The sequence below is a fragment of the Uloborus diversus genome, unplaced genomic scaffold (genome assembly GCF_026930045.1).
Source record: "Uloborus diversus isolate 005 unplaced genomic scaffold, Udiv.v.3.1 scaffold_15, whole genome shotgun sequence".
NCBI classification, from domain to species: domain Eukaryota; kingdom Metazoa; phylum Arthropoda; class Arachnida; order Araneae; family Uloboridae; genus Uloborus; species Uloborus diversus.
Window position 1 is genome coordinate 444404 of NW_026558209.1, and position 22597 is coordinate 467000.

Sequence of the window (22597 nt, forward strand, 5' to 3'; positions counted from 1 at the left end):
ATTTATATTAGTTTCTGCAGTGTGCACTGATTTCTTTTCAGTCACAAGTAAGTGCTCCAATGAGGTAGTGGCATTCATGTAAGAATTTTTCTAATACCCCTTTCCAGAAATTGTCAAGTTTTACATTAAATAGCATAATTATCTTCGTATAACAAGGTCATGAAAAATTTTATGAAGTCCTGAAAAAGTCTTGGAAAAGTCATGGAAATTTTTTATCCAAATTAAGTATGAACCCTGGAAATTATTCTGTAGGAAAGATATAAAAATTAAAAATAATTATTGCATAAAACATAAAATTTGCTCGCGAAAGTTTTTAACAATAATTAATTTCCTCAATACATATTTTAGAACAGAATAAAATAAAATCATTAAACCTAAAAATACCAGGGTCATCAAGAGAAGCAATAAATAAATTGTGTTTACTTGAAATAAAATTTTCATTATATTTTTAAGCAGACCTATCAAACAGATTTTTTTTTACTAGCTGCGTTGTCCGACATTGCACGGTCCACCACGAAAATAAAAGTTACGTCAAGTGACTCGAGTTCAACACTCAGGCTTGAACCAAAAAAAAAAAAGTCAGTGAAATTTTGCGGCAAATTGCGGAAAACCCCCAAAAAATAAACATTTTAAATCCCCTGATGACAGGAAAAGCCTCAAAACAAAAAACAAGAATTTTACCTGTTCATATTCGAGAAAAAAAATGGCAACAGATCTTTCATCTCAATGATTTTCTTCACGCTATACATTTTAATAAAAGCGTCGTTGCGGAAAGTGGAGATGAAGCACTGAATAATCATTTGAATGGAGGAAAGCCTTCGAAAAATAGGGATTTTATGTCCAAATCTAAGCAACATAATTAATGGTTTTCAATTGATATCTCCGCTCATTATTATCGGAGGATTATGTTAAACAGCCAAACATGAAGACGGGAAGATGACGAATCCATCGATACCTGGTTCGATGGTCAGTTCACTGTCCTTCAGGAGACGAAGCTTGGACGTACATAGATACGCTCAGTTTTTAATTATATAAGAGACTAGCACTCCCGTACCCGGCATTGCTCGGGTAATGGAATTAGCAGGGGTTAACAGTGCTTGGTGCACCTTGTTTCGAAAATCCCCTATAATAATTACTTATTACCTATAACTTTTTCTAATTTGGGGAGGATCCCGGGGCCCCTGGACTCCTTACATATATGCCTTTGTCCTTAACTGATCTTTAACTGTTATTAACGATCCTTTTAAAGCATTGATTATCTATGCAAACACAGGCCATCCACATTTTATTGATATACCTATGTTTAAGCAAGAAATTCTTCGTATACAACATTTTTAGTTTTTTTTTTTTTCTGGTGCTAAAATTATTAAGCTGCTTGATGAACTGACTTTGGAGCAAGCTACATAACATTGTCCGTGTGAAAAAAAGTCTTCTCTTAAATCGATCCCTGCTTCTTTTAATGTCTGTCCTTGTGACATATTAACGGTTATTGCAAAGCAAACTTTTACAGGAAACTGCACTCTTCTAAATTCAAAAGAATGATCCGCCTGTGATGATGTTCTTAAAAACTTCGTTTCTAGTTTTGAAAAATGAAAGCAAAAGACAGAAACATCATTATTTGACTTGAGAAAAGCCTCGAAGAATCACGTGAGAAACAAAAACAATATCAAATTTAAAATTAAAGCTGAGATGAAGTACTGAATAATGATTTGAGTGGAGGAAAGCCTCCGAAAATAAGGGATTTAAATTTCAATGACAGGTTTTAATTTCACAGAAATTAAGGAGTTTTAATTAATTTCTCCTGAACTAATTGATATTTCGAAAAATCCTTTCTTAGTGGATACTTTCGTAATCATGTGGACATGCCTGCCAAATTTCAAGTCGGAGGCTTCAGCGGTATTGGCTGTGCGTTTATATATATATATATATATATATATATATATATATGTTATATCAGGACATTGATTTTTATATATTAAGTTTTTTTTTAAATTTTGGTTTAGTGTGATATTTATGCAAAATGTTCTTTTGCATCATCAGTAACAGTTGTTGCCATATTCTTGTCCACTCAAATGGAATATTTGAAAAATCAGTCAAAGACATTTTTCTCTGAAGGCATTACAAACGATATTTCACCAGCACTACGGTGGCAGAATTTATAGTAAAATTTTTGCAATTAATAGAACATCTTAGCAGATGTCCTCCGTCCTACACCATCAGCATCTCCCAAACATATTTTTTCTAATTTTTAATTCATCCAAAACAACATTAGAAACAGACTGCATTTGTTTAATGTTTTGTTACATGATCCTAAAACCTAATGTGGAAGTAGAAGACGAAGAATATGGATAGTTATGATTCATAAATCGATGTATTGTGTAAATACTTATAAATAAATTCCACTTCAATGTTCATTTTTGGAAATTTTCTTCTATTTTTCAATCTTTCAAGCTCTTATTTATTTATTACTCAATTTTGATATTTTTAAAGATTGTTTTGAATTTATATTTATGTTTTAAAAAATCAGTTCTTAGCCAACTTTCCCAGTAAAAGTCAGAAAAAGAAGAAAAAAAAAGCATGAAAAGAGGCTTAATGCACCTTAAAAATATTGCAAAGAATTAAAAAAAAGTCAAAAATAAATAAAATAATTAAATAAATATTGAAAAATTAAAAATTGGAAAGTAGGGTATTGAGATGGGAAAAAATGTCTGTCTGCCCCCCCCCCCCCAAAATAACTTTTGAATGAATAGTTCTATTCGAACAATCTTTTCACTGTTCGAAAAATCTTGGCGAGGACACCTCATTCTCATATTTCAGTTTTTAATTTGAACTATTTTTTGTTCAATTTTGAACAGTTCAGAAAAACTTAACATTAGCGCCTACGGGGAAATTCAATGCAATTCCGAACTGTGAAGCGAATTCGCTTCAAACAAACTTTGTAGAAAAAAGCTTTTGATGAAAAACTTGTATATAAAATACCTTTTTGATTTGAACAATTTTCCGCTCAATTTTGAACAGTTCAAATCCCTTAACATTAGCGCCTACAGGGAAACTGAAAGTCAATGTAGATTCCGTACTTGAAGGCGGATTTATCTCAAGCAAATTTTGTTCGAAATAGCTCTTGATGCCAAACTCCAGATTCTGACTCCAAAAATTTAGTGGCACCTGACTCCGACTCCTATGCCCAACAATTAATCGGAGTCCGACTCCCCGACTTCGTAGCTTTGGCAAAAATCAATGCAAGGAGGACAAATGACTGACTCCGATTCTTGGATATTTTACTCTGAATCCTTTATCCCAAAATGAGATTGACTTCGACTCCGCAGCTATGGTTTTAACTGTGAAATAATTATTGTTAATATGACTTGTTTTTATTTTTACGCTAAAGTTTTAATTTAGGTATTCAGTTTTCGGCGGATAAACTCGAAGTCATTTATGTTTGTACATAAAGATATGCGCAGATGATTTTTTTTTTTTTATGACAGTGAAAATTATTTAAGTTTATATTTTATTGTTTTTATTTATTTTGGTAAGTGCATTAATTAATTAAAAAAAAAATTTTGGCAACAGGGGAAAAAGAAACGATTTTTTTTTTTGACATGATGTATTTGTTTTAATAAGCTTATTAATTCTAATTGTTATTTTTTCGTTTTGAAAGCTGTTAAAGAATTTTTTTTAATGGTAAAAAGTTTATTAGCTGCTTTGTTTAAAAGGTGCTGCTATTTTATTTGTCCGGTTTTTTTTTTTTTTTTTTTTTGATGAGTGAGGAATATTTTATTCCTAGAAATCAGCTTAAAGTACTTTAAAAGTATGTTTGCAAAAATTTGCAATTTTAGCTATTTTTGAGAATATTGATCAGGTACTAGAAAGTAGTATGGGTATACGGGAAAGTAGGCTCGTCTAGTTCTAGACAGAACTTCTTGTTTAAATTCGAATTAGTTTTTTTGTAATTAATTTCGTTTTGAAAGCTGTTAAAGAATTTTTTTTAATGGTAAAAAGTTTATTAGCTGCTTTGTTTAAAAGGTGCTGCTATTTTATTTGTTCGTTTATTTTTTTTTACCGCATCTAATTTTTTAGATGAGTGAGGAATATTTTATTCCTAGAAATCAGTTTAAAATATTTAAAAAATATGTTTGAAACAATTTGCGATTGTAGCTATTTTTGAGACTATTGATCAGGTACTAGAAAGTAGTATGGGTACACGGGAAAGTAGGCTCGTATAGTTCTAGACGGAACTTCTTGTTCCCATGTCTGAAAAGCAGTATTTCCCAGGACGGTTAATACCGGTTTTTACCATGGTATTTACCAGGGACGAGGAAAACCCTGCCAACCCTGCTGTCATGTCTTTTGTTGTATTCATTATTTAAAATACAATAAGTATAACTTTGATATACCTCCCCCCCAAAAAATTACGCACCAAATCTGGCACTCTCTACGGACTTTTTAGGGTTGCTGTTTCTTATTTTGGTGTTGCCAATTTAGGTTTTTTCAGCTTTTAGGTTTTTGTTGTTTCCAAATTTAGTATTTTCTTGTATTTTGTACCATTTTTTAAGTGTTTTTTAAAAAGTTTTGTGGCAACAATTTTTGGATTTCATATATGTTTTAGCGCCATTTCATTCATTCGCCATTTCTATGTGAAGTGATCAAGCAGATTTCTGACTTGCCGTATTTTGGTGCAAATCTGGTTGTATTTTCCAATTATATTTTTTTTTTCTATTAGTTATTTTTATCTTTTAGCTTTCAAAAGGCTTACAGTATGTAGTGTTGTTGAAAAGTTTCAGGGAATTTTGAGCCATAAAACAGGTATTTTGCTTGGCGAGAAAAAAAGTCGCCAAATTTCCGATTTGGGGGGGGGGGGGGTATATCAAAGTAGTTCCATACAATGCATTAAATAAAATACAAAACCATTATATGCCATCATTTATTGATGCACTAACTTTGCCATGTTTTCTGTCAGATGTCAGAGTGGGAGCCGTATGCGTGTATCCCGCCAAGGTTTCCGATTGTGCCAAAATGCTAAAGTGCGCCAAAGACGAGGAAGCGACCATCCCCATCGCTGCCGTGGCAACCGGGTTTCCCACCGGACAGTATCACCTGCATACGAGGCTTCATGAAATCACCGCATGCGTAAATGACGGTGCTGACGAAATTGACATAGTCATTCGCCGTGATTTGGCACTGTGCGAGAAATGGAAAGGTGAGACTTTTTGAGCAATCACGATTGCTTATTGCTCTCACTTGACTGTTTTTATGTTCCAATGATTTTATTTTCAAACCGCCACACTCTGCAGCATCACCGTCGACGGGCTCCTCACGATGCTGCTCCTCTAGCGAAAGCCGTTTCCAGGTTGCATCCATGTCCTACACACACGCGCATACATACACAACTACACTCACGCACACACACACACAAACACATACGCATACACACACGCATACATACAGACACCTACACATACACACACATACACCTACACATATAAACACACACATACAAACACTTACACATACATAGACACATACAAACACACACATACAAACACTTACACATACATAGACACAAACATATACAGACACACAAACACATACAGACACACAAACACATACAAACATATACATACATACACAAACACATACATACACGTATACATACAGACACACAAACACATACACACACGCATACATACAGACACGCAAACACATACACATACAGACACAAACACATACTCACACGCATACATACAGACACAAACACATACACACACATACATACAGACACAAACACATACACACACATACATACAGACACAAACACATACACACACATACATACACACGCATACATACCCACACAAAAACATACACACACACATTCATGTCTGCACACAGACACAAACACATATGCCTACACACACACACATTCATACACACAACTACCCACGCACTTATGCCAGCACAAACACAAACACACATGCCTAAACACATACACCTACACACAAACACACATACCTCCCACACACAAACACACATACCTCCCACACACAAACGCACACGCCTACATACACACACTCGTGATTGCGAAAAACATAATTTGAATTCATGATGTCAAAATTCAAATTAATTTTTTTTATTTAAATCAATTATTGAAACTTGTTTTGTATTGACTATAATCGTTAATTGAAGTGCTTTGTATAAAAACCAGCTCATTCCACTTTTTAGCCTACTTTCCCAGTAAAAGTCAGAAAAAAAAGAAAAAAGCATTAAAGAAGGCTTAATGCATCTTAAAAATATCCCGAAAAACAAAAAAAAAGTCAAAAATAAATAAATATCGAAAAATTAAAAATTGGAAAGTAGGTTATTGAGATGGGGAAAAATGTCTGTCTGTCTGTCTCCCCCTAATAACTTTTGAATGAATAGTCCAATTCGAAAAAACTTTTTTTGTTCGAAAGATCTCAGAGAGGACACTTCATTCTCATATTTCACTTTTTGATTTGAACTATTTTTTGTTCAATTTTGAACAGTTCAAAAAAACTTATCATTAGTGCCTACGGGAAAATTCAAGGCAATTCCGAACTGTGAACTTGTTCCTTGCTTCAAACAAACTTTGTAAGAAAAAAATTTTGACGAAAAACTTATTCAAATCAAAAAGATATTTTATCTGCAATTTTCCGTTCAATTTTGAACAGTTCAAATCCCTTAACATTAGCATACGGGGAAATTGAAAGTCAAAATAGATTCCGTACTTGAAGGCGGATTTACGTCAAACAAATTTTGTTGGAAATAGCTCTTGACGCCAAGCTCCAGACTCCGAGAATTTAGGGGCACCTGACTCCGACTCCGACAATTAATCGGACTCCGACACCCCGACTTCGGCTCTGACTTCGTAGCTTTGGCAAAAATTTATACATGGAGTTCAAATGTCTGACTCCGATTTTTGGATATTTGACTCCGACTCCTTTATCTCAAAATAAGATCGACTCCGCAGCTATGGTTTTAACTGTGAAATAATTATTGTTGATATGACTTGTTTTTATTTTCAAGCTTAAGTTTTAATTTAAGTATTCAGTTTTCGGCGAATAAACTCAAAGTCATTTATGCTTCTAAATAAAAATATGCGCAGACGATTTTCTTTTTTTTTTTTTTTTGACAGTGAAAATTATTTTTTTAAGTTGACATTTTATTGTTTTTATTTATTTTGGTAAGTGCACTAATTCATTTAAAAAATTTTTTTATATGATGTATTTATTTTAATGAGCTTATTAATTTTAATTATTATTTTTTCGTTTTGAAAGCTGTTAAATAATTTTTTTTAATGGAAAAAGTGTATTAGCTGCTTTGTTTAAAAGGTGCTGCTTTTTTATTTGTTCGGTTTTTTTTTTTTAAATTTAAAGATGAGTAAGGAATATTTTATTCTTAGAAATCAGCTCAAAATATTTAAAAAAAAATATGTTTGAAACAATTTGCGATTTTAGTCACTTTTGAGAATATTGGTCAGGTACTAGAAAGTAGTACGGATATACGGGAAAATAGGCTCGTTTAGTTCTAGATGGAACTTCTTGTTAAACATTTCGTGGAGAGTCGGAAAAGTTCAGATATTGAGCTGTTTTTTGCCGGTCATTAAATGATTGAATTTATACTTGATGAGAGCTATGTCAGCTTAGTCAAAAACTTACCAGAACTTTGACCTTATGGGGCCTTGTTTCAATTGAAGAAGATGCAGTTTTATGATTTTTATGTAGGGAGAGGATCCAGTGACAAAGGGGACCTCCGCAGCCTTAAAATATTTGTAGCTATATATTTAAAAAAAAATAATACAGTGGCCGCCACTTACACAGATCAAATTTGTTCTTTACGGTTTTTATTCCTATAAAGTGGCTAGTTCAATAAAGCTGGATTTTATTCTGTTTTTGACCATTTGATTTATTAAAGCGGTTGATTCAATTAACCGTTGATTCAATCAACCGGGATCCACTGCAATAATAATTTATGCTAGTCTCTTTTAGCAATCTTTTAAAATTTATAGTTAAAAAATCTAAATTTTTAGTTTATAATCTCAAGACTGAAATCTTTTTGACTGCTATTTTTATTTAATTCTTTTTACTTTCTTCTATATCTAATATATAGAAAAAAGTATTAGATTCGTGCAAATTTTCGAATTTCGACGGGTTCGAACGTTTTGAGGTGTGCTGAGTCCATTTCGACTATTTTTGGAAAATGTCTGTCTGTCTGTGTGTGTGTGTGTGTGTCACGTCTGTGTGTGACCAGTTTTTTGTGGCCGCTCTACAGCAAAAGCTACCGCATGAAATCGAACGAAATTTGGTACACATATGTGAACTTGTGCCCATTGGTTTTTGGTGCGAATTCCTCCAAGGGGGGTGGAGCAATGGGACATTTTTTGAGTGACGCGTGCTTGCTATTCCTCAGGAAGTAACTGGCGGAATCAAACAAAATTTGGTCCATATGTTGCCATTAACAGGAACAGGTGCTGATTCAATTTTTTGTCAATAACTCAAACGGGGGTTGAGCTATAGAACGTTTTTCGTCGTCAATTGTGACTGCTGTATCTCAAGAAATAATGAACGGAATGGAAGAAAAATTTATCGGCAAGTAGCCCTTAGTGGGTATAAGAGCTGATTTTATTTTGGAGTCAACAGCTGAAAAGGGGGGTGGCGCAATCGAACGTTCTTTTTTTTTTGTAATCTTTTACAGGGGCGATTGTGTTTCGGTATTTTACCGAATTTCCGGTATTTTCGGACGTCTTTCCGGTATTCTTATGTCCGAAAATACCGGAATTATGTTTTTTTTTTGTTATGCTTTTATCTCCCTACCTCCGCCATTTTTTAAAAATTATATAATACTCATCAAATATTCCTGCAAGAGCCTTAAGATGGACACCTATCCCTTAAGATGTACAGATGTCAAGATAATTTGTATAACACCAGCTCAAAAGTAACTTTGTAACCCATTAAAAATTTAATCAAATGTACACACACTATTTTGACTCAGAACTATTTAATATTATGGCAAAAGTGCACTTAAGTAATAAGGGTCAAAGATTACCCCCCCCCCCATGTTCTTGCTTTGAAACTTTCAGGTATTTTTTGATGAACTTACAATCACCCCTGCTTTTATTACATTAAAATTCTTTTCCTCGATTATGACTAGTGGTTTGATCACATAATTTAACCACCAACTCGTCGTTTAATTGTACCACAAGATAAAATTTCTGCCACTCAGCTCTATTTTCCATCCTCGCCCAGAACTTTTCGAGGAAGTCAAGCAGATGCGAGAAGCCTGTGGGCCCTCCGTCAAGTTGAAGACCATTCTGGCCGCAGGGGAACTGGGATCCTTCACCAATGTGTACAAGGCCAGCATGATATGCATGGCAGCAGGTGAGCATTAAAAAAAAATAAATAAATAAAAAAAAAACTTTTTTTTTTTTTTTTTGAAAAATTAATTAATTCATCATTATTGAATAAAATTTTGAAAAACATTGAAAAATGCTCGCAAAAATCATTTAAAAATATCTACAAAAACCTTTAATTTTTCTGCATCAGACAACATTTGTTCCAATGTAATTAGAACAGGAAATATAATTGTTTTTAACTAATTTCATGCCGAAGTTTAGGTGAGCCTTCCATTGGGAATTCATTGCTGATCAGACCATTGTTGAACAAAACTTTTATTCAAGTGCATCTCAAATTTTCAAAGTAATGTAGATATGATTTCTGCAAACATACATCGATGACTCACAGTAGCTTCCCATCGGGGTGCCCTTGTCTTAACTTTAAGATATTACCTCGCACTCGTTTTATAAATGATTTCGTCGCCTGATCATTCTCCAACATAAGACTAAAAAACAGAAAAATAAAATAATAGTTTAAAAAACTAAAAAAACACGCTTTCGTAGCAAAATGAACTAAAGAGTGAAAAATAATCTTTGGATGATAGTAGTTGACCAATCACTTAAGTTTAATGTAATACAAAAAAGCATGGGGGGCTTGTTATCAGTTGTCTTTAATTTCTTCCATTTGTTGTCCAAGCAAAATAAGTAAATAGACAGCCCCCCACGCTTTTTTGTATGACATTAAAATGAAGTGATGGGTCAACTACTATCATCCAAAGATTATTTTTCACTTTTTAGTTCACTTTGCTACGAAAGCGCGTTTTTTTTTAGTTTTTTAAAACTATTATTTTATTTTCTTCTTTTTAGTTTAATTTGTTTTACGAAAAAATATTCATTTCAACATTATTCAAAATCTTTTATGCTAATCCATCTCAGTCATCGATGTATGTGTGCGGAAATTATATCTCCATTACTTTGAAAATTTGAGATGTATTTGAATAAAAGTTTTGTTCAACAATGGTCTGATCAGAAATGAATTTCCCATGGAAGGCTCACCTACATTTTGGCATGAAATTAGTTAAAAACAATTACATTTCATGTTCTAATTACCTTGGAACATTGGAACAAATTTTGTCTGATGCAGAAAATTTAAAAAGGTTTTTGCAGTGAAAATTTGAGATGCATTTGAATAAAAGTTTTGCTCAACAATGGTCTGATCAGCAATGAATTTCCAATGGAAGGCTCACCTAAATTTTGGCATGAAATGAGTTAAAAACAATTATATTTCATGTTCTTATTACCTTGGAACATTGGAACAAATTTTGTCTGATGCAGAAAAATTGAAGGTTTTTGTAGATATTTTTAAATAATTTTTGCGAGCATTTTTTAATGTATTTTTAAAAAATTTTCCTTTTTCACATTGTTGGATTTATGCCAAAATATTGATTAAAATTGGAGGAAACTAACAATTAAAAGAGTTAATTAATTAATTTGATTACAGAATATTGCATTGTCATCGGGTCTGAGGTCGCGTGCCAAATTTCAAAAGAATCCGATCGCAGGAAGTGGGCGAAATTTGAGCTGCAAGATTCCGTTACAAGATACATACATACATACATACATACAGGTGAAGCTAATAAAAGCATGTTTAAAAAAAAAACTCCTAGCAAGCAGGGTTTGTTGATTTAAGGGGGGTATGGACCCTTAACCTTCAAAATGCTCAACTTCCTGGAAAAAATATATGTTATGCCTAGTTTAATTCGGAACAATTTTATACAGTAGAAGACCGTTATAACGCACACCTTGGGACCAGAGCTTTTGCGTTATACAGGTTTTTGCGTTATATATTTCATTTCACACATTTTGAAACTAAGATACAGAATATATATCTATATATTAGCACTTCAAAAGGAGTTTTATCTGCAATGAGTATTAAAGCACCCATATTACAATGAGTTGTTCACAAATAAATATGTTTCACAATCAAAATCCTGCACTTCTGCTAGCTCCATGGTTTGCATAACAGCTGCATTTTCAAGAGCCATCTGGTATTTTCTGTTTGCTATTTTCAATTTAAAAACCTTTGAAATAAGATGGAAATATAAAAAACTTTCAATATTTCATTTGCCTAACCATTTTTATGTTTGCAAGACAAAACAGAGGGAGTTTTTTAACTTCGAAACATATTGTTTACTTTTGAAAAGTTGTGCGTTTTATAGAGAATTGCGTTATATAGGTTGGCATTATAACGGTCTTCTACTGTACCTTATTTATTACCATATGCAAAAAAATTTCAAATTATCGAGAAAATGCTTAAACTTTTACCATAGAGATTTATGTTAACAGCAGCTGTTTAAGCCTCTTTTTCTCAGGTTTCTTTGCATGGTATCTCAGAAAGTTTCTTATATATTTCCGTCAAACTTTTTTTTGCATGTTTTTCTGGTTTATTTTTATGATCTGAACCTCTAAATTTATTTATTTATTTTTAAATTATTATTACTTTTTCTTTTTTGAAATTTTATAAGTTAATATCAAACCTTTCCAAAATTTTGTATGAAAATATATTTTTTTTAATATTAACTTTTATTTTTAGTTAGAACTTAGGTTCAGATCATAAAAATAAATCAGACAAACATGCACGAAAAGTTTTACGGAAATACATAAGTAACTTTCTGAGATATTATGCACGCAAAACGAGAAACCGGCACCTGAGAAAAAAAAAAGACTTGAACAGCTGCTGTAAACATAAATCTTTATGGGGAAAGTTTAAGCATTTTCTCGATAACTTGAAATTTTTTTGCGTATGGTAATAAATAAAGTATCAAATTGTTCAGAATTAAACTATATGTAACATATATTTTTTTTAGAAAATTGAAAATTTTGCAGGTTAAGGGTCCTTAGACTCCTTAAGGGGGTATTCTAGTCTAGAGGCTTGATTTTAAGGTGATTTTATGGGCGTAATAGAAAAAAAAAAGTAGTTATTTTCATTATCCATTTTTATCAGTTTTTTATTGATACTTTAAAAGTATAAAAATGCATAATAGTTGAAAAAAAAAAATCAAAGTTGAAGTTGGTGGAGGCTGGCAAAGTGGGGACTAAAGAAAAGGGGGTCTGCTGGTTGACATGATTCTAATCCTCCAGGTGGTCTGAAGCATATAGTTAAGGTTACTTCTTATTAAACAAGGATGTAGAATTGTCTGGACGTAGCCGATTTGAAAACACAGTCGAACCTGTTTATCTTGAACCTGCCTATCTCGAAGTTTTTTTATTTTCCCTGTACCATTAAGTATTAATTGAATGTTTTCCCCCATGCTTGGCTCGAATGAAATTTTCTGAAAAACTGTATATATCTCGAACTTCGACTAAAGTGTCTTTCTTGAATTCGATCCACGACGATCTTTATTAACTGGAATTTTCAGACAAAAACCCTTTTTCTTAATATTAGCAGTCACATAATGCTCCAGAATTAAAACTTTTTGTACAAAAAGCAAGTTTTCCAGCAATTATATCCATTCTGAAACTGAGAGGAAGGGGACATTGTTGATTAGTAAAATTGCTTCCAAAGTTTTACTTTCGAGTCATTGCCCCAATTTCTTATTTTTAGAACGTTTTTCAAAACCTCTGTATCTCGAAACCTCCATATCTCGAATTTTTTCTTCTCTCCCGTAAAATTCGAGATAGACAGGTTCGACAGTATTATTTTTTTCACAAAATGGTGTGGTTTTGAAAAAAAAAAGTTCAATTTTTGGACAAGAACTGATGACGGGAGTTCTTGCAGTGACATTGCGACTATTTGGGAGAATAATCGGCTGACGCAGCATTCGGTTTCTTCTTACGATAACCCCATGTTGTCTAAAAATAACGATATGTCTGTGATGAGATGAAAATATTTTCCTTATTAATTAAATATGTGACACTTAAAATTTTTAATACTTAAATATGTATTTGCATCCTCAGAGAAAGCAGGAGTTGTGTTTTCTCTGGATGGAACCCTAAATTTTCTCCTGCTTTAGTTTTTCATAACCTTTTAATTTATTTTTTTTTACAATCTTTTAAATATACCTCAAAAATAAAAATTTTTAGCCAGTGGCCTTTAGACACTTTTTCATTATTATTGATCAGATTCAAAAGATGGACAAAGGAAATTTTTAAAAATGAATATTTCTCCAGCCATTAGTTCTTGGAAAAGAAAGTTTAATGCATGGTTATATTTTTTAAAAACCAATGCCGTCGACTCTCGATAATACAAAGCCTTAAAACTTGAATATTTCTTCACATCAAACTTTTCATTGGGTCCCAAGCTCTCGAGAAGGTTGTGGGAAATTTCCATGCCTCAAAGGGTTTCTCCGAGATTTCAAATTATTGAGAGTTGACCGTATATTTAGTAAAACGCTTTATCAAATGACAAATGCTCCTTTTTATTCTAAACTAGAGCTACTTCTTTTTGGCTCTGGGTCCCTGTTCTCATGTCAGTATTTATATTGTTAACTAGCTGCGTCGCCCGGCTTTGCACGGTCCACCTCGAAAATAAAAGTTACGTTAAGTGACGCGAATTCAACACTCAGGTCTTAACCAAAACAAAAAAAAAGTCAGTGAAATTTTGTGGCAGATTGCGGAACCCCCCCCCCAAAAGTAAACTTTTAAATCTCCTGGTTACAGGAAAAGCCTCAAAACAAAAACTAAGAATTTTTCCTGTTCGTATTCGAGAGAAAAAAAATGGCAACAGATCTTTCATCTCAACGATTTTCTTCACCGCTATATATTTTAATAAAAGCGTCGTTGCGGAAAGTGGAGATGAAGCACTGAATAATCATTCGAATGGAGGAAAGCCTTCGAAAAACAGGGATATTTTATGTCAAATCTAAGTGTCATAATGAATAGCTCTTAATGGATATCTCCGCTAATTATTATCAGAGGATTATGTTAAATAGCCAAACATAAAGATGACGAATCCATCGATCGATGGTCAGTTCACTGTCGTTCGGGAGAAGGAGCTTGAACATACATAGATACATACGCTCGGTTTTTAATTATATAAGAGATTGCCATATTTTATGTGTTAATATTAAATTGAATTCACAGGTGCCGATTTCATAAAGACGTCGACCGGAAAAGAGTCCGTCAATGCAACCCTACCCATTGGAGCAGTCATGACTCGTGCCATTAAAGATTATCACTCACTTACTGGATATAAGGTTAGTAAATTTACATATACTTAGACATTGTTACTTTCCATTTTTATATATATATCTCTTCATAAAAGACTGGAAGATTTGGAAAATCTATTTTGCTTGATCCTATTGCTTTAGGACTTTAAGCAACCCAGATCTATATATATAAAAATGAATGTTTGTCTGTATGTCATCCATGAACTCAAAAACTACCCGGCAGATTTGGCTGAGACTTTCACCGTTTGTTATTTTTGGTACTGGGAATGTTTATAGACCCGTTCGAAAAAAATCCTTCCTTTTTTATTCCAATTTAAGTCACAATCCATTGGATAAATACGAATAAAATGCAGAAATGAATTCGCGCGAAAGATCTCATTGATAAGAAGCCATTTTTCTTGAGTTTGAACAAATAAATTCTTTCTTTATTGTTTTATGGCTTTTCATGCAACGGGGGGATTTAAAACTTTTTCTATTTGATATTTTTAGCGATAGATTGATTTTTAGAAAAAGCATTACTACTTATCATAAATTACTGTTATGATGTACGAAATCAATAATCAATGAGCGATATGAATTAAGCAGTACGACACTTACGTAAGTACACAACTGGCATTATAATAGCACTGAACAGTAGATATTGTAAACTTAATTATAATTTTTAAAATGATGAAGATGATGGTTTATGGGAATACCCTTCTTTCTGACTTCTTTTAGCCACAATGAAAGAGCAGCTTCCATTTCCATGATGTTTGTATTTTGCTCTTCAGACACTATTCCGCCAGCTTCAGGATTAAAGCTAAGTTCTGAACTTTTACGGATTTCCTTTTCTTGAATTTTAATGGAACGTATCGAAGATTCACTCATACCTGATTGTCGCGCTAACTTCAAAGCACTTTTTAATTGTTCACTCATATCGAGAATCTTGACATTCTCTTTAATGCTCAGAAACTTTCTTTTTCTTTCCACTTTCACCAACTTAAAATGAAAATGCGCATTTGGGAGCCATTCCATTTTAACAACGTTCATTACGTAGAATGAAGGGGGGGGGGGGGAAACACGTATTGTATAAACTAAAGCAAAGCGTTGTTTAGACTAATGCAGTGGGTGAACTTCCGCTTTCAGTGATGCTAAAGGGATGAAAGTCCATTCACAAAACCAAAATGTAGTGTCAGTGAAGCCCATTCTAACGCTCAGCTACTAATTTAAAAAAAAAATTCATGTTGCAGGCGAGTAATTCGTGTCCGCAATAAAAAATTCATTATTCATGAAAAACTTGCGTTATAGGGATCCGAATGTACTTGATAATTCATAATTTTCTACTGATATACATCTCAGCTTATCCTTACTTAGAAAAATTCGTTTAACGTTCCTAAGTCAACCAGTAATTGGTCATAAATCCCGGGAACAATCAGGGGCCAATCCAGGATATTTTTCTCGCTACCTATTTTTGTGAAAGTATTGCATCATTCTATTTTTGTGAAAGTTTTTTTTTTTAATCAGCATTGTTTTTGTGAACTTTTATAGAGGCATCCAAATTTTTGTAAAAGACAAGTAGAACAAGTGAAATTTTAGTTTGAAAAGTGTAAATGTCATCTAGTATTATTTTTAGCAGGTTTCGTTTTTTGGGGAGGGGGGGGAGCTAAAAACCTAAGAAGTACCAAAAATACCATCGTAATTTCAGCTTAATGGGCTATGTACTGTGTACAATATAGGAAATTATGAGAAAAACGGTTCCCCAAAACATGTTAAAAGATTGCGATACTATTGCATAAATACACTTTGGCGAGAAACAGCAAAAAATTAGTTAAAATACCACAGAAAGGTTTCTATTTAAGCGGTGGTTCATATGAACCTGCTTAGAATTTTATTTTATGAGTAAATTTTGTTTTAAACAGAGAAACAAATTTTACATTTTAAATTGCGAATTTTTGTGAAATTTTCGATGTTTTTGTGAAGCTACTGATTTTATTACTTGATTTTTGTGAAAGTACCGATTTCAAAACAAGATTTTTGTGAAGGTACCGAAAAACGGTAGCAAAATCAGCCTGTATTGGGCCCTGACAATAGATGACATCTCTTTTTTTTTTAAAAATAAATTTGTGAAGTAAAGAAATATTTAAAAATTATACATTTCTTGACATTATTATTCCAGATACTTGCTTCTAAGGATATTGTAGCTCAAATTTCAGCTAAAGCAAATGAAAAAAGTAATGCAAGCGATAACAGTAACGACAAACGTTGCATAAAGCAGAGGCAAGAATTTAGTTCTGAAATACTTGTTGTAATTTAAACTAGAACACAGTTCAGTTTCACCTCTAGATTGAAAATTTAATCCCATTCCTTCCAATTTCTGTGATAAAAGATTTAAAACTTTTTAATAGCGATAAAAATTAAGGCTGCAAAATGTGAGTTGTGAACAGTGTTGGGCATTAATCAATTATTTTTTCAATTGCCTTGTTAATTGATTAAAAAAGTAATTGCGATTAAATCAATTGCAATAAAATTAATTGCAATTAAACTATTAATTGCCCTTTACAATTAATTGAATTGAATTAATGTACATTTAATCGGTTTCTCACAGTTAAAATAGTTGCAATTGTTTTATGAAACAATTAAAACTAACGATTAACTTTGTATTGATAGGTACAGAGCCCAAAGTATTATTCAATTCTGTTTTTTTCATTCAGTTCTGATTACTTGCTCTCCGCGTGAACTAGTCTCGTCTAGGCAAGCTTTTTTCCACACGTAAATGTTTGTTTTAATTAAGTGTTTTAAGTTTGTGTCAGTGGCGCACACCAGGAATTTTTCAAGGGTCCAGGTTTTAAAGTCCCGTTCTTGAACCATACACCAATACGCCGCCAAACATATTCCAGGGGTTGATTGTGAGTTCATCAAAAAATACCTGAAAGTTTCAAAGCGAGAACGGGGGGGGGGGGGGGGGTAATCTTTGGCCCCTGTTACTTAAGTGCACCTTTGCCATAGTATTAAATAGTTCTGAGTCAAAATATTGTGTGTACATTTAATTAAATTTTTAATGGATTACAAAGTTACTTTTGAGCTGGTGTTATACAAATTATCTTGACATTTCTTTGTCCATCTTAAGGGATAGATGTCCATCTTAAGGCTCTTGCAGGTATATTTGATGAGTATTATATAATTTTAAAAAATTGCGGAGGTAGGGAGATAAAAGCATAACAAAAAAAACAACATAATCCCGGTATTTTCCGACATAAAAATACCGAAAATACCGGAAATTCGGTAAAATACCAAAACACAATCACCCCTGCATATTCAATTAATTTTGTCGATTGTCGGGTACAAAAACCAATAAAAAGCAAAATATTGATTCAATACTTGGCATTAATAATGAAATAAATCATTAATAATTTTCTTACATTTTAATTATTTATAACAACATAATAAATTTTAAAACATTAATAATAATATGCCATTATTGAAATACTAGAAAACACAAGATTTTATGTAGGGTAACCAGTGGCGCACACATGAATTTTTCAAAGGGGGGGTCCACATTCTCATATTTAACTCCAACACGCATCCAAACATGTTCTTTTGATTTTATCCATTTTCGTGAACAAAAAACATTTTACCAAATATTGAATTATTACTTGGCATTAAAATTATTTTTTTAATAACAAATACTTAATTAAAATACCAGCAAGCACAAAAAATGAATGTATTTACTTTTCTCATAATTAAAAGTAAAAACAGCGAAGCAAAATCATCATTCTAGAACAATTTCTGTTCACATACAGTGCGAGGCTGCAGGGGAAGAAAGAAAGAAAGAAAATAAATTTTATTTTTTCATTTATACTAAATCTGAAATGATTGATACGTTTACTTGGTATTTTACGTACTGCATACAGCAGGTTTTTTTTAAAAAAAGCCCATGGACCCAGGGGTTTTTTGGGTTCTTTTAAATAAAACCCAAAAAAAACCCAACTAAATTTGGGTTTTTTTGTCTTTCTTTAGGAAAAATGTGGTGGTACTTGTAACATACTGTAGCATAAGTATATAGACAAAGTGCAAAAATTGTCTTTGGGTAAAAAAAAAGCTGGAAAACTAGTTAAAATTCAGCGATTTCTGAAGAAAAGTATAAAAGACAAAAAAACCCAAGTATGGTGAAGTTTCAGATTTTTTAGTTTCCATGATTACCAACAGTTAATGCAAAGTTACTTCTCGAGTGAGAAAATCTATTGTTTGTTTTTAATTGCTACTACTTTTTTTTTTTTTTGCATTTTACTTTCCTGTATTTTATTTTGTTATGCAAAACTACTGTAGAACCTCACAAGTAGTTTTTACTCCCTTTTTACTGAATTCAGCTTAATCAAGACATTTCTTTGAACTTTATGTTGACTGTTTCTATTTCTGTGTACAGAGTAAGAAATATTAAACTTTTTCGCAAGACAATGAAAATACCGTACCTGTCGACCATTTGAAAAATCTGTTTATTTCTAAAAAATGTACCTTGTATTCATTCGCGATTTGTGACGTGTTAATTTTCTGAAAATAATTCACATGAAAGCCTTTTAGCTAGAGTAGTTTCCTCTGTACAATCTACAAATATTGAGAAAATCAGACCTGACAGGACTTAGTCAAGATAATTTGAGTTATTTATTGACCAGTTAAAGAAAAAAGTAAAGCATATTTATTTAAAATCTTTGAAGTATATTTTTAATGCCGTTAAGAGTTAAGAAATACTATTAAAGTTCAAAATTCATTTTTTATGTTCATTGTCTGTGGTGAAGAACAAATAAAAAAGAAGTTTAAATTGGAAAAGTATTTAAATTAATTATTTTTTTTTAAAAACTTCTCAGAAAATTTAAAAAAACCCAAAAGTGGGCTAAGTAATGGGGTTTTTTTTAAATGGGTTTTTTCAAAAAAACCCATTGGGTCCAATCCGGCCAACCCTGGCATACAGAGGATTATAATCAAACAAAAAAACTCAAGGGCGATGGGAGGGGTTCAGAGCCCCTGGACCCTTCCCTTGTGTGCGCCACTGGTTTGTGTAATCATTGTTTCAGTTTAACCCATAACAGGGGAGGTGAGAAAGAAGGACATAACAAGGGATGTGAGGTCTCAGAGACCGCTCTGTTTTATTTTATTTTTTTTAAATCATGTACTAATCAAGATGCATTTCTGAAATTTCTCTCAGATGTTATTTAGACTTTCATTAGTGAAAAAAAAATTAAGAAAAAAAATGTTTTTTGAATTTTTAATTGAAATACAGTAGAAGACCGTTATAACGCACAACTTGGGAACCAGAGCTTTTGCGTTATACAGGTTTTTTGCGTTATATAGATCATTTCACAAATTTTGAAACTAATATTCAGAATACATCTATATATTAGCACTTCAGAATGAGTTTGATCTGCAATGAGTATTAAAGCACTAACATTACAATTGGTCATTCACAAGTAAATATGTTTCACAATCAAAAGAAAATTCATTATCCTGCACTTCTGCTAGCTTCATGGTTTGCATAACAGCTGCATTTTCAAGAGCCACCTGGTATTTTCTATTTACTGTAAGTACTCATTTTCCCTTAAAAGCTTTGAATTAAGATGGAAAGATGAGAAACTATTTCAAAATTTGATTTTCCTTACAATTTTAGTACTTGCAAAGCAAAACAGAGGGATTTTTTTAAGCTTCAAAACCTATTGTTTACTTTTGAAAAGTATATAGAGAATTGCATTATATAGGTCGGCGTTATAACAGTCTTCTACTGTACATCTTTTCTGAGGAAATTTCGCTGGAGCCATAAGATTTTTTTGAGAAAAGTCATATGCTGCAGTAAATAATTTATTGCTCGTAATAAAGTTACTGTTGAGCATTGATCTTTTATTAGTTGCTAACATGTGTATTTAAATAGATAATAATATGGTACCCGTCCAGCGTCCACATTCCAGGTAGATCTGTCGCCTGTACAGTATATTACACAAAAGCAGTAATTTTTTTTAAGAGTTAGTTTTAATTAAAATCCACAAAACAATTGACAATTTTTAATTGTAGCAAACTACAACTAACAATTAATTGTTAACTGTAGCAAACTACAACTGACAATTAATTAATTGTTAACTGTAATTTTCCACAATTACAATTGATCAATTGTTAGTTGTTGTGGTTACGTTTACCAATTAATCAATTGTTAATCTTTAATTGTTCATGCAGTTAAAATTTGCCCAACTCTGGTTGTGAAGAAGCTGAGGGGGGAAAAATCTAGTGTAAGCTTGCTTCAAGTAAATTTTGATGTTTATTGTATATACAGTAGAAGACCGTTATAACGCCGACCTGTATAACGCAATTCTCTATAAACCGCACTACTTTTCAAAAGTAAACAACAGGTTTTGAAGTTTAAAAAATCCCTCTGTTTTGCTTTGCAAACATAAAAAGTGCTACGTATATTAAATCTTGAAAGTTTTTCATCTTTCCATCTTATTTCAAAGCTTTAAAATTGAAAATGAGTACTCATTGTAAACAGGAAATACCAGATGGCTCTTGAAAATGCAGCTGTTATGCAAACCATGAAGCTAGCAGAAGTGCAGGATTTTGATTGTGAAACATATTTACTTGTGAATGACCAATTGTAATATTGATGCTTTATTACTCACTGCAGATAAAACTCATTCTGAAGTGCTAATATATAGATATATATTCTGAATGTTAGTTACAAAATTTGTGAAATGATCTAGATAACGCAAAACCTGTATAACGCAAAAACTCTGGTCCCAAGGTGTGCATTATAACGGTCTTCTACTGTATATTATTTTTTAACTTAGTGCGCTGAAATAATATTCTTTAAATTTATTTCTTAGGTTGGATTCAAGCCAGCAGGCGGCATTCGCACAGCCAAAGACGTTCTGAATTGGCAAGAGCTTATGGAAGATCAGTTAGGAAAAGAATGGTTATTTCCCGATTTGTTTAGAATCGGAGCCAGCAGCTTACTCGGAGAAATAGAAAAAACAATTTTTAAATTAGTTACTGGGCATACTGCACCAAGTTACATGTTTCAATATCAATGACCTATAAATGCGATTCATTTTATGACTCCAATATTATTCGATTATAGTTCGTTTGTATTTTATTTGTGTTTGAAATAAATATTTTTGTAGTTTTGCATTTCTTGAATGTGGTTACTAATCTTTTAAAACAAATGAGCAGTATATATAAGTTGGATATTGGAAGTTAGAGTTTAATTAACCTATAGTGTGCTCCCGGTTTTATCTTCCTTTTCAATTTGTTTATCTGTGTCCTTCAGTCAATAGAATTTCATCTTTTTAGGGGAATATGGGGCTAAGTGAAATAGTTAAAATGCTTTTTCAAAATGAACAAATTGGAATTTTGTTTTGAAAAGTACCGAACATAAAGAAAGAATAATCTATTTTGTAATAAAATTTGCACTAAAACGTTATTTTTAAAATTTTTGGCAGTAAATTTGTGCTTTCAAAAAAAAAAAAGTAAAAAATTAATTTGAATTTTTGTCATCTTGAATTCAAATTATGTTTTTCGCAATCACGAGAGTGTGTGTTTGTGTAGGCGCCTTATTTTGGATATGTGCCCTTTTGAACGAAAATCTGAATGTGAAAAATTCCAATTTCACAAAAACTAATATTTCACCTTCTCATGTTCTCTTATCAAAGTACATGAACCAAAAAGTAGTGGATTAAAATTTGAGGATTTTGGACATGTGTTCCTTTGGGTCTAAAAGTCTTTGTGCTACAGATTCTTTCAGGATATGTCCTCTTTTGTTCAAAACGTGCAGAGGACGGATTTGTCACCTTTTGATCAAAAAGCCACACTTGACCCTTAAACAAAAGAGGGTTTTCCAGGGTTCGTACTCAATTTCAGAAATAAAATGAAGGAGTAAAATGAGATTTTGAAGGAGTACTAATGGAGTGTCATTAAATGATGTCGCACTTTTTTCCAACATATTTGACCTCCTTCCCCATTTATCACAAAGTGTCACATTTCACTCCAAACTCCTCCTCTTGTCACGTGTCATATTTTTAATAAACATATTGTGACAATAACTGTGAGATGTCACTTTTTGTCACCCTCT

The 22597-nt window shown here is 32.4% G+C and overlaps 1 protein-coding gene across 1 annotated transcript in view; it reads left to right on the forward strand.

Moving 5' to 3' along the window:
* Positions 1–21650, forward strand: part of LOC129233015 (deoxyribose-phosphate aldolase-like) — a 36389-nt gene extending 14739 nt beyond the window's left edge. Inside the window, exons 4-7 of the mRNA XM_054867095.1 lie at positions 4958–5197; positions 9261–9392; positions 14429–14541; positions 21354–21650. Coding sequence (XP_054723070.1) covers positions 4958–5197; positions 9261–9392; positions 14429–14541; positions 21354–21560 — 692 coding nt within the window. The 3' untranslated portion in view covers positions 21561–21650. The remainder of the gene's footprint in view (positions 1–4957; positions 5198–9260; positions 9393–14428; positions 14542–21353) is intronic.
* The last annotated feature ends 947 nt before the right edge of the window (positions 21651–22597 follow it).